Below are 13368 nucleotides of genomic sequence, written 5' to 3'. Positions count from 1 at the left end.
ATTGCTCTGGATCTGACTGCTCTTCTTGAAAATGGAAATCATATTAGAACATAGCATCTAGAGCTGCTGTGAAGTTCAAAAGAGTCAAGTACATGGAAATTGCGAAGCGTCACTCCAGTGTAAAACACTGGTGTCCCCCAGACCCTAACCCAGGGCTGGATAAAGAGCAGATGCTTACCGAATAACTGAAGAACCGTGGTTCTCAACTGGGAGCGATTTTCCTATCCTAGGGAACATGGGGTGATCCCTGGAAACATTTTTATTTGTCACAACTGGGTAGGGGCTGCTATGGCGTCTGATTGGCAGAGGCCAGGGATATTGCTAAACATCTTACAGCCCTAACAGCAAAGACTTACCTGGCCCCAAATGTCAGTGGTATTGGTTCAGAAGCCTTGCTGTCGATGAACAAAAGTGTGAAATGATATCTGTAGGCACAGACATGGTTTGTTGTTCCAGGAAGGCAAGAATTGTGGCTGGGAAGTTGACCATGAAGATACCATGGTGACCAAGAGTGGCAGCCACCGGGGTTAAATGAGAGGGTCATGTCCACGTTTGATAAGTTGAAAACATTTTATTTCAATTCTATCCTTGGGAGGCAGCATAAATAATCACAGAAGACCACAAAGGTCAATGGGGAAGAAAAAAAGGTCCAGAAGTGTGAGGAGATGAGAGCAGACACTGTCTAGCTGCAGGGGGTGGAGGGCCCCGAGACCCTGCTTTAGCTGGCCGAGAGGGTGGAGGGTTCTTGGAGGAAAAGCCTGAGGGCTGGGGGCTTTCCCTGCCCAGGTGACCTGGAGAGGCTGAGGGAGCCCCGGCCTCTGTTGAGGGATGTACTGCAGGGTGGCCACAGGAAGAGCAGGTATGGGGCATAATGCATCTAGTAGATCCTAGCTAATGAGAGGAGTGGACACCCATTTCTTGACCCCCGGGCCAGATCTCGCCCCCGAACTGTGACTTTTCTGACAGCAGTGTTTATAGACTCTGTGGGTAGTGGGAAATGATGGGAGAAAATAAGGAAACAAAAAAGAAAATGTGTAGAAGACCAAATGAAATATGACATCTCAAAGAATCCTGTGACCTTGGGCCACTTCTGTGTCCTCATCTGCGGTGCGGATGTGAGGCTTGGAGAATGCTCCCCACCTCTTGGAGCGGATGTGAGGCTTAAATGAGATGCTACGGGTCAAAGAACCATGTAAACTTTAAAGTGCTATACGGCGGGAGGGGCTGTGGTCCTTCTACAAGTGTAAGGCTGAAAGTGGCTGAGACAGAAGTGGTGAGAGACACGCGTGGAGCATCCCTCGAAGTGATCAGACCCCTGCTCTGCCTTCCCCAGGGCCGAGCTCCACCCTTCTCAGCCTCAGCTTCCAGGAGGAAGGGGCCTCATCTGAGGGAGTCCCCTGGGAAGGGAGAGCAGACGGTGGGGGCCGGGAGCAGGTAGGGGCACTGAGTGGGAGGGGCCTCAACCGGGCGGTGGGACACATTGGCACTACGGTGTTGGGCAGATGGTGGCAAGTGGCTTCCAGTTCTCATTCTCCACAGACACCTGGGCGCTGGGGAAGCCCCCGTGGGACTGGCATCTTGATGCGGTGGGGAGGGCCCTGGCCCAGAGTCTGGACACGCTGGGTCCTGGTCCTGGGTCAACTGTTGACCTTCTGGGTGACTTCGTAAGTCACTTCCCCATTGCAACCCTCAGTTCTGTCCTTCGTAAAATGGGGACACTATTCCCTACCCTGCCTACCTCACAAATTAAACGGGAAAGGGGTGTTCCAAGAGCTTTGAAGAGAATCATGGGAAGGCAAGGGGTCATTATGGCCTTGGTGAGCAATCCTCTTAATTCCCTGAAGACAAGAGAGAGGGGGCAAGAGACAGAAAGGAGCTGGGCTGCTTGCAGCCCTGGTCAGGTGAGTCAGGCTTGCCGGGCTGCCAGGGAAGGGAGGGAGTTGCAGGGAGGGGAGGCCGGACAGCCCAGGCCGGTAATCCAGCCCTTATTGTGCCAAGGGCAGGGGTGCTGTGAGCCCGGGCAGGGAGTGCCGAGATGTCCCGGCAGCCCCTTGGCAGGGGCGAAAACGTCAAGTTCTCCATCTGCTGGGGTCCTGGCTTGGCCCTCTGCTCCCTGGTCCATTGAGGGCGCTCTGCAGGAAGTCCATGGTCTTCGCCCCTCCCAGGCAAAGGCAGGGCAAGGGTGGGTCTCCAGCGGTGGGTCTCCAGGAGAGGCTGGGGACTTTCTCAGCAGGAGGTCGAGAGGTCAAAGGTCAGCTTCCAGTCCTCGAGGTGGCCAGGTGGGGGTCGTCAGGCTGTTCCCCAGCTCCAGTCCCCGTTCTTTCTCTGGGGGCGCTGGAGAAGGGGGAGTTAGGGGCGCGGAGACACCGTGGAGAGATCGGAGGTCAGCTTAGAAGGCAGCCCCGCCGGGGAGCTAACAGTTCTTGGGGCTGTTGCGCAAGTTTTTCAGCTCCAGCTGCAGCTGCCGAATGCGGATGTCCTTCTGGGCCAGCTCCTCTTTCAATCGCCGGATCTCATCCTGCTGCCGGAAGAACATTCGGAGGAGCTGTGGTGGATGAAGAAGAGAGGGGTGGCGGCGGGGCGGGAGAGAGCAGGTGAGAAGGCGATTTCTTGGGAGTGGGTGCCCCGCCTGCCCCGGCTCTGCCTCCGTCTTTGTCACCCCCTCTCCCCCTGCCCCGGCTTTAGTGTCCCCAGAGGCTCTTGTCCCTGCAGCGTGCCCTTCTCCAGACCCAGATCACCGCTCCTACCTCCCCTGGGAGTCCAACACCACCCCCTTCCCCAAATATCTCGAGCTCACCCTTTTAGGGGTGCAGACATAATACTCTTATTTACCATTCTGAATGGGAACCTTTCTAAAATGTTTTGTATCCTTCTTTTCTTAAGGAAGCTCAGATACAGAATGGAAGCCCGCTTTTCTGCTGCCTGGGGGACTATCTCGGCCACCAAGGTCCGCACTGCGCTGGGATTCACTGGTGGGGCAGGCATGGGCAAAGCAGGGGATCGGACAGCCTTTCACTTAGACAAGCCCCTGAATTAACCAGTCTCGCCCTTTCCACTGGAAAGCAGACTGCCAGATGCCCGCAAAACACTGAGGCCCGCAAGGCAGTGGGCCCCGCGAGGATCCCCCACTCTTGAACTGAATGTTCCCGACACGCACCTGTGGGTGTCCTCACATTCCCTGGTGTGAGCTGCATGTATTTTTGTAACTGTTTACTTTAGTGAGATAGGATAGACACTGATGAAATGGTTCGAAAATGTTCCCAGGAAAACTAAGTTGAACGCGTTAGCTAAAGGGGATGCTAACAGAGTTGCTTCTGAGTTGGGGGTGGGCGGTGTAAACATAAGAGATCAGAAATAGTTTATATCTTGATTGTCCCATAGTGGTGACCTGTTTGTATGTGGTGGTCAAAACTCATGGAACGGGACACTACATAGGATGACTTTTACTGCAGGGAAATTATACCTCAATAATTCTGTCTTAAACAAGAAAAAACGGGGGACAACTCTGAAAAAAACTCGGACTTTGTTTTCAGATTCACGGTAAGTTGCTCCACCTCAAAGAAACCGAAACTGCAATTTGGAGTGAAAGGGTGATGTGTATGTGAACGACAGAGCAGATTCCCAACCAGGAATCTCCTCAAAGCAGGGTCTTGGTCCTGAGTCAAAGTAGGATGTATGTATGTAGGTGTGTATGTATTTTAACGTGTTAGTGTATGTGCTGACAAAGGGAGCACTATTTACGTAATGCATTAAATGAAAATAAATGGTTTAAAGAATGTCTTTATCATTTTTATGATTCTTTCTTTAACTTTTTTTTTTTTTAACCAACAAATGAGTACTGGTTACATCTCTTTGGAGGGATGATGTGCTATTTACCCCTGCACTCAATGATTTCACGCACTCCCGTGGCTTCCAAGTTCTCAAAATTCCTTTGCATGATCTTTTGGTCAGCTTTTGTTTAAAAAAACAAAACAGTTTTATTGAGGTGTAATTCACATACCTTAAATTCCACTCATTTTAAGTGTACAATTAACTGATTTGTAGTAAAATTCAGAGTTGTATTCAAGTCTCCTCCCCTGTATCAAGCTACCAGTTTCTTTTCACACATAGACCAATGTGTCCACCTTGTACAGTCCAATTTTCTAATTGGTTGCTCCCAGTCGGCTGCGATAGTTAAAATTGTGGATAAACCCAGAGTCAACAGGCTCTGAGTGGATTTCTTTGCAATAACAAAGGTGTACAAGATTTAGTGCAGACAGATTGTGGCACTGTGTTGCCTGCTCAGAGATCCTTGAGAATTTCCCTCTGGGTCCTCAGTTTCTGTTCATATAAACAAGTTGAAACAAAACGTTACTTGATTTCACTCCTGCTCAACCCTGCCTCTCCTACACTGGGTACTAGAACTGAGCTCAGTCTCTTGTTATGGCCCACCTGGGCTATCCCAGCAACTCAGGTACCTTCTACCTTGTCAGGGGGCTTAAATTTTTTTTTTTTAATGGAAAATGCCAAATAGATACAAAACTGGAAAGATTAGCACTATGAACCTCCAAGTACTCATCAACCGGCTTTAAGAAAGAACATGTGACCATTCTTACTTTATCTCTACTCCTACCCACTTCACCTGCACCACCTCTATCAAGGATTATTTTGAAGCAAATCTCATTTATCACCTGATTCCATCCAATCCTAGACATCTGAACATCCCTCTAGAATGGTACTGAATATATTGTATAGCAATTATCAGTTTACCTTTCAAATTTCCCTTTAAGACTGTGAGCTCCCTGAGGTCAGGAACAGTCTTTTTACGAATAATAGTGATAATCATAAGTTGGTGTGACAAGAAACCTTGAAGATGGCCCCTATGTTACCCCTCCCCTCAAGGGCAGAAAGGACCTGGAAACTTGCTTCAGATGAATAGAATATGGCAGAAGTGATGGGATGTCATTTCCAAGGTTAGGTTACAAAAAGACCATGACTTCCATCTTGGACACCTTCTCTTGCTCACTTGGAGGGATGCCAGCTACCATGTTGTGAGCTGCCCTACGGAGAGGTCCATACGGTAAACACCTGAGGGAGGCCTCTGGCTGATAGTCCATGAGGAACCGAGACCCTCAGTCCAGCAACCCGTGAGGAAACGAGTCCTTGCAGCAACCATGTGAGTGAATGTGGAAGCAGATCCCTCCCCAGTTGAGCCTTCAGATGTGGCTGCAGCCCAGGCACCAGTTTAACTACAAGGTCTCCTGAGAGACCTTGAACCACGGGCATCCATTCTGAGATACTATGAGATAATGAATGTTTGCGAGTGTAAGTCACTAAGTTTTGGGGTGACGTCTTACACAGCAATAGATAACTAATACAGGGAGCCTCACCGAGCACTTCATATGGGCCAGGAAGAGTGCTAGACACTTAGGAAGTATCTTGTGCTATTCCTATGTGTTATTTCCCATCTCCACTTTACCAGGAGAAAGGCCAGGAAACTTGCTTGGGCACAGCTGGGAAATAGCAGAGCCTGGATTCAGGTGCAGTGGGTCCATGCAGCGATCTCTACTTCAGCTGCATCAGGCAAAGTGCCTGGCACAGGGTGGGCATCTGTGAACCCTGGCGGAGCTGAACTCAGCCCCTGGTCTTGGCACCGGGCCCTGGGCGTACAGTGCAAAGGAGAAGCCTTCGGAGGGAGGGGGGGCATGGATCAGACCCAGCTATGGTTGCCCCTGAATGAGCTGCTCCCATTCTAAAGGGTGCAAAGTACTTTCATAAACACAGCCTCTTCCCCCCCAACAGGGAACTGTCAGACCCTGTCGCTGCCATGATGCCAGGGAGGAAGGCAGTGCTGTAAGGCATGAGGCCAGGCTTTCCTCTGTTAGTCAGTAATTTATAACTCCCATAAGAGCAAATGACAACCCCATTCTGAAATGAGATGTGGGACTGGCTAGTGAGGGCCAGGGGTGCGGGTGGGGCATCAATATTGCTACCAGATCCCAGCCTCTATTTATTGGGGTCAGAGGCAATGGAAGCCAATAGCAGGCTACTTATGGTATTTGTCACAGAAAGAAAAATGCCCCAGATGGAGCCAGCTTAAAGGCCTGAAGTCCATAATTGAAATGTAAAGGTCTCGCTCTTCCAGGACCTGTGGAGGTAATAACTTATATTCCTTACCTCATTCTCTGTCCTGGGCGGGACATTCTCTAATAAATCTATTCCATTGACCACAACGCTCTTCTTTTCTTTGATGGGAGCCTTAAATACCATTTTTGAGGACTTCTTATAGCCTTCCTTCAAAGACATTAGCACGGGATCTACAGAAGGCAAGAGAAACGTTCATGCCGACAATTTGGTGGCATGTCAAGTGATGGCATCTTTCGTTCACACCATGCTTGACAGTTGGTTGAGTGTGTGTGTGTGTGTGGGGGGGTCCAAGCAGGAGGCTACGCGAGGGGCAATGGGTGAACCGAGCGAAGGTGACAGCTGCAGTCTCGAAGCCTCTCCCGGGGAGCCCACCTCGGTGCAGTACCTCGGTTGATGCCCCCCAGCCATTCATCGGGGGTCAGAGCTGGCTCCGTGCCTGGCGTCATGGGGTAAATGTCTTCCTGGTAGGAATCCGACTGCAGTGGGGGAGCAGAAGAGTGGACAGATAGGGGCCGCTGTGAGAACCCCTGCTCTTCAGCAGTCCCTCCTGGCTGACCTCCCACCGTGCTCCTGCTGTCCTGCCCCCAAACCTTAGCACTCGGGCGTCTCCCACGTGGAGTCCCCCCCCTGCATTTGTCAGCAAGCCAGACTGTCCCCACCCTAGAATGGCCCCCATCTTCCCCCCGCCACCCCCAAATTGGGCCCAAAGACCCCAGTCCACAGGAACTTCTGGGCTCTTCAGGCTTATAGTCTGTGGCGAGCTAGCTAGGATTCAGTGTGGGGGTCCCTTTGGAGCCCAGCGTAGCCCCACTTACCCTCCGGGGCACGATCATGGAGATGGGCTCGATCAGGCCCTTGAGAGTCACCAGCTTGTAGAAGCGGAACACCTCGCAGGCTGACACATCCAGCCCATGCTTGGGCATGACCCCTGTGGACAGGCACACGCAGCTCCATGGGGTCCCGGGGTACCTCTCAGCGCCTCTCCTCCCTCATGTCCTTGGCCAAGAGTGTCCCTGAACACTTAGGAGGCAATGATCTAGGCACAGGGCAGCAGATGGCCTGGGGGCCAGGCTCTGTCTCTGGTAGCAACGTCTCAGATAAGCCCCTCGGGCCGGACGTGCCTCACCAAGTGCATGCTTTAGAACTGGGGTCTTTTGTAACTGGAAGGGGCTATTGAAATATTTGAGTCTATTCCATTCTTTTGATAGATGAGACTCCTGCCGGTTTAGGGGAGGGGGCTTGCCCCAGGTCACAGAGTATGGCTAGGGCAGGGCCACTGAGCCTGTCACCTTCTAAAATAAACTAGTTTCCCTCAGCCCCTGTGTTTCTGGTCCTCAGAGAGAACGAGGGAGAGAGAAACCTTTCTCCACGCACCCTCAAACCTGGGACTGCCGTTCTGTCGTACATCTGGGACTGACAGGACGCGCCTGCGTGCTGCGTTCCTGAGTGTGTGCGTGTGCTAGTCGTGCACGTGTGTGTGTTAGCCGGGCTCCTAACAGCGGCGTCTACTGTGTACCTACCGAGGAAACCGTGCTGTGGGGCTGGGAGCGCAAGCTTTGGGCTCAGACACACGGGGTTCTGAGGCCTGACTCTGCCCCTCCCCCTGGCTGGGACGTCTGGGGCCAGTCACTGCATCTCTGAGCTCCAGCTTCCTTGGCTGGTTAGAGGTGGACAGTATGACCCTTCGTGAGATGCTCAGGGGACTGAGCGAGAAGATGCTCGTTGACTGCCTGGCAACATCGTGAGCACAGATAACGTGAGTTTCTTTTGCCATGATGTGAACCTGAGTTAAGGTCCCAGCTCTCCTTGACTGGAATGGAAGGCTGCTTTTCCAGATAAAGGAATTCTAGGAGCTGGAGAGAAGTACTGTAAAGGTACCCGAGTGGGATTTAGAGCCAGCAGACCTGGCTTCGAATTCTGGCTCTGCCACTTAGGATCTATGTGACCTGCTTGACCACCCTCCCCCCCCCCCGACCCCCCGACACACACTCGGCCAGTCACATAGATCTACTTAGCTACGCAGAACCTATGAAAAGTGCCTGGCTCACAGCAGACGCTCCACAGTGGCCACAGTTGAGGGGGAGAGGAGAAACAATTCTCCTTGATTCCTCCCTCCCCCCTTCCCTCTTCCTCAAGTCCTGCTGACCCTACTTCCTAAACACCTGGATTCATCGCCCCATCTTCCTGCCACCTCTCCAGTTACCACCCTTTCTTGGCTAGAAGTCCACAGTGGCCTCCGAACTGGTGTCTCTGCTTCCCTCCTGTCCTTTCCAAATCCGTTCTCTCCCACTCCCAAACAAAAAACAAGAAAATCAAATCCGTTCTCCCTACAGAAGTCAGAGCAACCTTAGACTAACATTTCAGATCATGTCAGGCTGTCCCATCTCCCACCCGTCCACCCAAGACAAAGAAAACCCTCCAGTGAGTTCCCAGTAAAACCCAAACTCCTTCCCCTGTGTGACGGTTAACTGTATGCATCTGCGGGCTCAGGAAAGCAGGTCACCCTCCCCAGGGTGGATGGGCATCATCCCATCCGAGGAGGGTCTGAACAGAACAAAAGGCAGAGGAAGGAGGAAGTCACTCCTTTTTTTCCTGCCTCACTGTCTGAACTAGGACAGCTCATGCCACCTTCTCCTGCCCTTAGACTGGGATTCACACCATCAACTTCCCTGGTTCTTGGGTCTTTAGACTTGGACTGACTTGGGTCTCCAGAAAGCCAGCAGATCATGGGACTTTTTTTTTTTTTAAGATTTTATTTATTTATTTGAGAGAGAGAGAGAGAGCAGGGGGAGGGGCAGAGGAAGAGGGAAAAGCAGACTCCCTGCTGAGCAGGGAGCCTGACGCGGGGCTCGATCCCAGGACCCTGAGATATATATTACATATATATACATATATATATATTTTTTTTTTTCTGTTTCTCTGGACACCCCTTCACGAATACATCCTTCTAATCCATCCCATGGCATCTGGCCCCTGCCCTTAGCTCCAGATTCACATCCCAACCCCCTCCCCATCTTCTGCTACATTACAGAGCCAAACCTCCATTCTGTTTCTAGAACATGCCAGGCTCATTCTTGCCACAGGGACTTTGCACCGACTGTTCCTCCTGCTGGCCCTACTCCTCCCCCTTCCTGCCTTTTAGATCTCAGCTTAAAAGTTCACCTCCACAGCGAGGCCTTCCCTGACTATCTGGTCCCAAATAGCCCCTAGTCACTCTCTGTTCTATTGCCTTATTTGAATCTCTGCCTAGAACTTACGACCATCTAGGATTTTCCTTCTTATTTGTTTGTCTGTCTCCCTTTAGTGGAATGTGAGCCCCATGAGAGCAAGGCTGGGTAACGTATTATTTACCACTGAGTCTGGGGTCTGCCACCCAGTAAGTGTTTGTTGAATGACTATGTGAAAGAGCACCTGGAAGAACCAGGTGCTCTGCCAGGTGCTCTAACTAAGCTTTACAACAGCCCTACCTAAAGGTAGGTTTGGTTTTCCCTATTTTACAGATGGAGAAACTGAGCCTCAGAAGGGTGAGGTATGCACTTGAGTCCAAATGTAAACCTATGTCTGACTCTGAAGTCCAGGCTGCTTTTTATTCTACTCAGTGAAGAGGTGACAGTGAGGAGGGGGAGATGACAGAGTCGGGGAAGGCTGAAGTCAAAGGAATGGTCATTGGGACCTCAGGCATATCTCTGGGCCACCATCTTGCTGTCAGTCACTGAGGTGGGCTTTTGGGCCCTTATAGCACTGATGACCTGGACGCTGGCTCGCAGGCCCTATCCATAACACCAGATGCCCAGAGGGAACAAGGCAGACTCGGGCTCCAAGGTAAGGAGGGAATAGAGCCCCGGAAGAAACTCCTTCCAACTGGGTGATTCTGACCCCGAACAGGGAATTGCTGAATGATATGACAGTGTTAGTTGACAGGAATGAACATTTTGCTGTAAGACTTTAGTGGTGGTAGAATGTGGGCTGTGAAGAACATCTCATCCCTGCCCTGACTCATGCCGCCCCGTCAATCCCGGGCCCTCTGGGGAGCCTGGGGGTGCAGTGATGGGGACCCCCTAGAACTTCCTCCTGTCCTCTCAGGCAAGAAAAGAACTGCTCCTGAGGACTGGGCTGGGTGGGGAGGGGGGCGGTGTGCTGGTTCCCAAAGGCTTCAGGAAAGGGTCTGGGCCTAGACCTTGCTCTGACCTTTAGTTATGCCCCCACCTCCCGCCAGGGTCAGAACCACTTTGGGCTTCAGTCTCCCATCTGCAGACGGAAGTGAAGACATGATGTACACCCCTGTGGGCTGATGACCAGAGATGGTGGAGGACGTCAGGCACTGTGGACTAGCGGTCCATCAGGTGGGTGCTGACAGGCTGGCTGAAGAGGGCGGGATGACCTCAGGGCCAGCAGCTGTAGCTTCTAGTCTCATTGCCCAGGAGCTATGGGCTTCTGAGTCTGCTATTTCATTTAAAGGCAGGGGTGACCCATGAGCCAAACACCCAGCCTCTCTTTCTATAGCATCACAGCCATGGAAGCCTCTGGACCCCCCTTACCTAGGCCTTTCTGCGGGGCTGGGGAGCGGAACTCCATGAGGTAACTCAAGAAGGGCTTCTCAGTGTTGATCTCGTAGTACCGGATGTTTCCATCTCCCTGGGGGCAGGGAGAAAGGGAGGGAGGTGAGGAAAGCCGGGGGTGGTCCTGGGGGTCTGCTGAAGAAAGCCTCTGGTGAGCCTCAGGGGTGGTCAAAGACCAGGGAGACCTGGCCTCTAGACCCGGGCCGGCTGCCATGGGGCACTGATGGGGTGGTGGGGTGGGGGCGCCGTGTGTGTGGAGACAGCACTCTGATCCACAAGGCCATATTTGCCAAAGAGCACCTGGCAGGTGCCTCAAATACCACGACGAGTCACTGTCCTCTACACTTCCGGCTCTGATCCTTCTTCTGGTGTAAACCCCACCCCGGTGCACCTCTGAAGTCATTCCCAGTCACTGACCCTTCAGTGGGAATGAGTGGCAGACCCGAGGGCAGTTCTGATGGAAGAGAGTGAGAGCCCGAGGGGAAGACCAGAGAGGTTAGCCTGGTTCTTCCTAGGGGGTAGGGCAGGAGCAGGGGCACTATGGGGGTGGGGTCTCCCACAGGCCGCCCCGTGCCTCCCACCCCCCGTCTTCTACTACCTTTCCAGCCAAGTAGAGCATGTGGGTGTCAGCATCATAGAAGGGAAACAGGAGACCTGACAGCCCATCAATTTCCTCCTCGATCAGGGGCATGGACAGGTCCTCCTTGGGGTGGGGGGAGGGGATGAAGACAGGTATCAGCCTGTGTCTCGGCAGGATGGCACCTTACCCTCCCCAACCCCGGCAAAGCCCCCAGAGCGACCACCCTTCTGTGTTACCACCCGGCCTCCCCGTGGCTGACCTGGTCCCAGAGGGCGATTTGTCTCGTGTTCCACCTGGAGACCCCTGTCGTGAGAAGCCGTTTCATGTTTCCCAGGAACACCACCCGGTTCACTCTGTGGTTTTTGCAGTTTGCCTCCTGGCGGGGACAGAGAGAGCAGGTAAGCCAGGGCCCCGGACACTAGGGAACTGTAGTGGGCTGAATGGGGCCCCCAAAAGATAGGTCCAGGCCTTCATCCCTGGAGCCTGTGAGATGGGGCCCTTCACTGCTTTGCATTATCCAAGTGGGCCCTAGAGGTCATCACGAGCATCCTTGTAAAAGGTAAGAAAAAGGGAGGCACTGCAGACACACAGCGGAGGTGATGTGACTCCAGAGGCAGAGATTGGAGGGATGCGGCCACAAGCTGGAAGAGGCGAGGAAGGGTTCTGTCCCGGAGCCTCCCGAGGGAGCGCAGCCTTGACTTTGCACTTCTGGCCTCGGGACTGCGAGAGAAGCACTTTGTGTTGCTGAAAGCCCCTGACGGTGGAAATTCCTTACAGCTGCCAGCGGAGACTAACGCAGGTGCTGTGGAGCAAAGGGGCCCTGGGGCCAGGAAACCAGGCCTCGCTGCCGTGTCGGGGCGGGGGGGCGCTCGGGAAGGGGGGCTAACATCAGCTGTGCCAGGTGCTCTCAGTGAGGCATCTCTTCCAAGAGTCAAGACAGGGGAATCTCCGAGGATGAGGATGAGGATGAGGCTCAGGAACACAGGGGACTCCCTGGGTCACTGCTCAGCGCCTTGCTTCACCCGGGGCTCCTTCTAAGCGGGCCATCCTCTGCCTACCCCCCCGCCCCGCCTCTCGAGTTGTGACCCTTCCTCTTCCTCCTAACACAGAACAGCTCTTTGCTGGGATGAGTCAGCATCAGGTCAGAAACCAGAGGCTGGGGGTGCAGCGTCACTTCTGGTCCTGCCCAACGAGTGTAGTCCCCAGGAGTCCCACCTCGCCGGCCCGTGTCGTGTCTGTGAGGTGGAGCTTGGGGTCTCTGCTCTTCTGCTCAGCAGGGGCTCTGAGGGCCACTGGCTGGGCTTGGATTCTGACTCCGCCTGTAACCGAGCTCCCATCTCGAACCCTCTCCAAGCCTCAGTTCCCCTGTGTGAAGTGGGAAGGGTAGCCGTGCCCGCCTTAGCAGGCTGTCAGGAGGATGCAGCGAGTCACGACGTGGAGCCCCACAACGAGCTGGGAGTTGGGGCAGCTGGATCTTAATGATACTAATAACTCTGAGTGTGATTATCTGTAGTGGTCGTAGTAGATGGCTTTCTGCTCTTGCAAGTTCGGACTCTTCCGAGATAAACAGCACTGGGTGGAGCATCAATCCTTTCTTGTGTAGGAGGTAAACCTCACATTTCACCCACATTTTCTGCCCCACCTAGCCCCTCAACTGGCACGCAGTAGGTGCTCAGGAAGTGTTCACTTCTTACTCCCAAATGGCATCTAATTCCTTCTTCACAGTCAAGACCCAGGAGACTCAAAGATCAAGCTGGAGCTCAATTCACCAGCAACCTCCCCACTTGGAGCTGTCCTGGGGCTGGTGCCCTGAGCCATCTCCCTCGGGCTCGTCCCATGCAGGTGGCTGGGCAGAGAGTCCAAAGCCCCCTCTCCTGGGCTCATGATGGGGCTTGGGGAACACCCCGGGATTTGTGGGCTGAAGGGTGTCACCAGTTCTGCTCCCAGAGCAGGCCAGAAGAATCCCACCTGGGGAGAGGGGTACAGTGGGGATGAGAAAGGGTACCAAGGTCCCTCCCCACCCAAACTAAGGCAGGGTCCCTGTGAGTTGAGAAGAACCCAGAACACAGGGGCTGGTCCATGGAGGTGCAGGCCAGGTGTGGG

The 13368-nt window shown here is 53.2% G+C and overlaps 1 protein-coding gene across 2 annotated transcripts in view; it reads right to left on the bottom strand.

Moving 5' to 3' along the window:
* Positions 1-551: 551 nt before the first annotated feature.
* CORO2B (coronin 2B) overlaps positions 552-13368 on the bottom strand; it is a 125152-nt gene continuing 112335 nt past the window's right edge. For both annotated transcript variants that reach the window (XM_034994772.1, XM_034994771.1), the window contains exons 6-12: positions 11525-11641; positions 11284-11388; positions 10665-10761; positions 6942-7054; positions 6512-6602; positions 6157-6296; positions 552-2545 (exon numbers count right to left, since the gene is read on the bottom strand). In XM_034994772.1, the coding sequence (XP_034850663.1) occupies positions 2414-2545; positions 6157-6296; positions 6512-6602; positions 6942-7054; positions 10665-10761; positions 11284-11388; positions 11525-11641 (795 nt within the window). In that variant the 3' untranslated portion in view covers positions 552-2413. The remainder of the gene's footprint in view (positions 2546-6156; positions 6297-6511; positions 6603-6941; positions 7055-10664; positions 10762-11283; positions 11389-11524; positions 11642-13368) is intronic.

This window comes from Mirounga leonina, unplaced genomic scaffold, assembly GCF_011800145.1.
Source record: "Mirounga leonina isolate KUSES-001 unplaced genomic scaffold, KU_Mleo_1.0 Mir_91, whole genome shotgun sequence".
NCBI lineage: Eukaryota > Metazoa > Chordata > Mammalia > Carnivora > Phocidae > Mirounga > Mirounga leonina.
The sequence above is the reverse complement of the archived record's forward strand: the minus strand, read 5'-3'. Positions and strand labels throughout refer to the sequence as shown.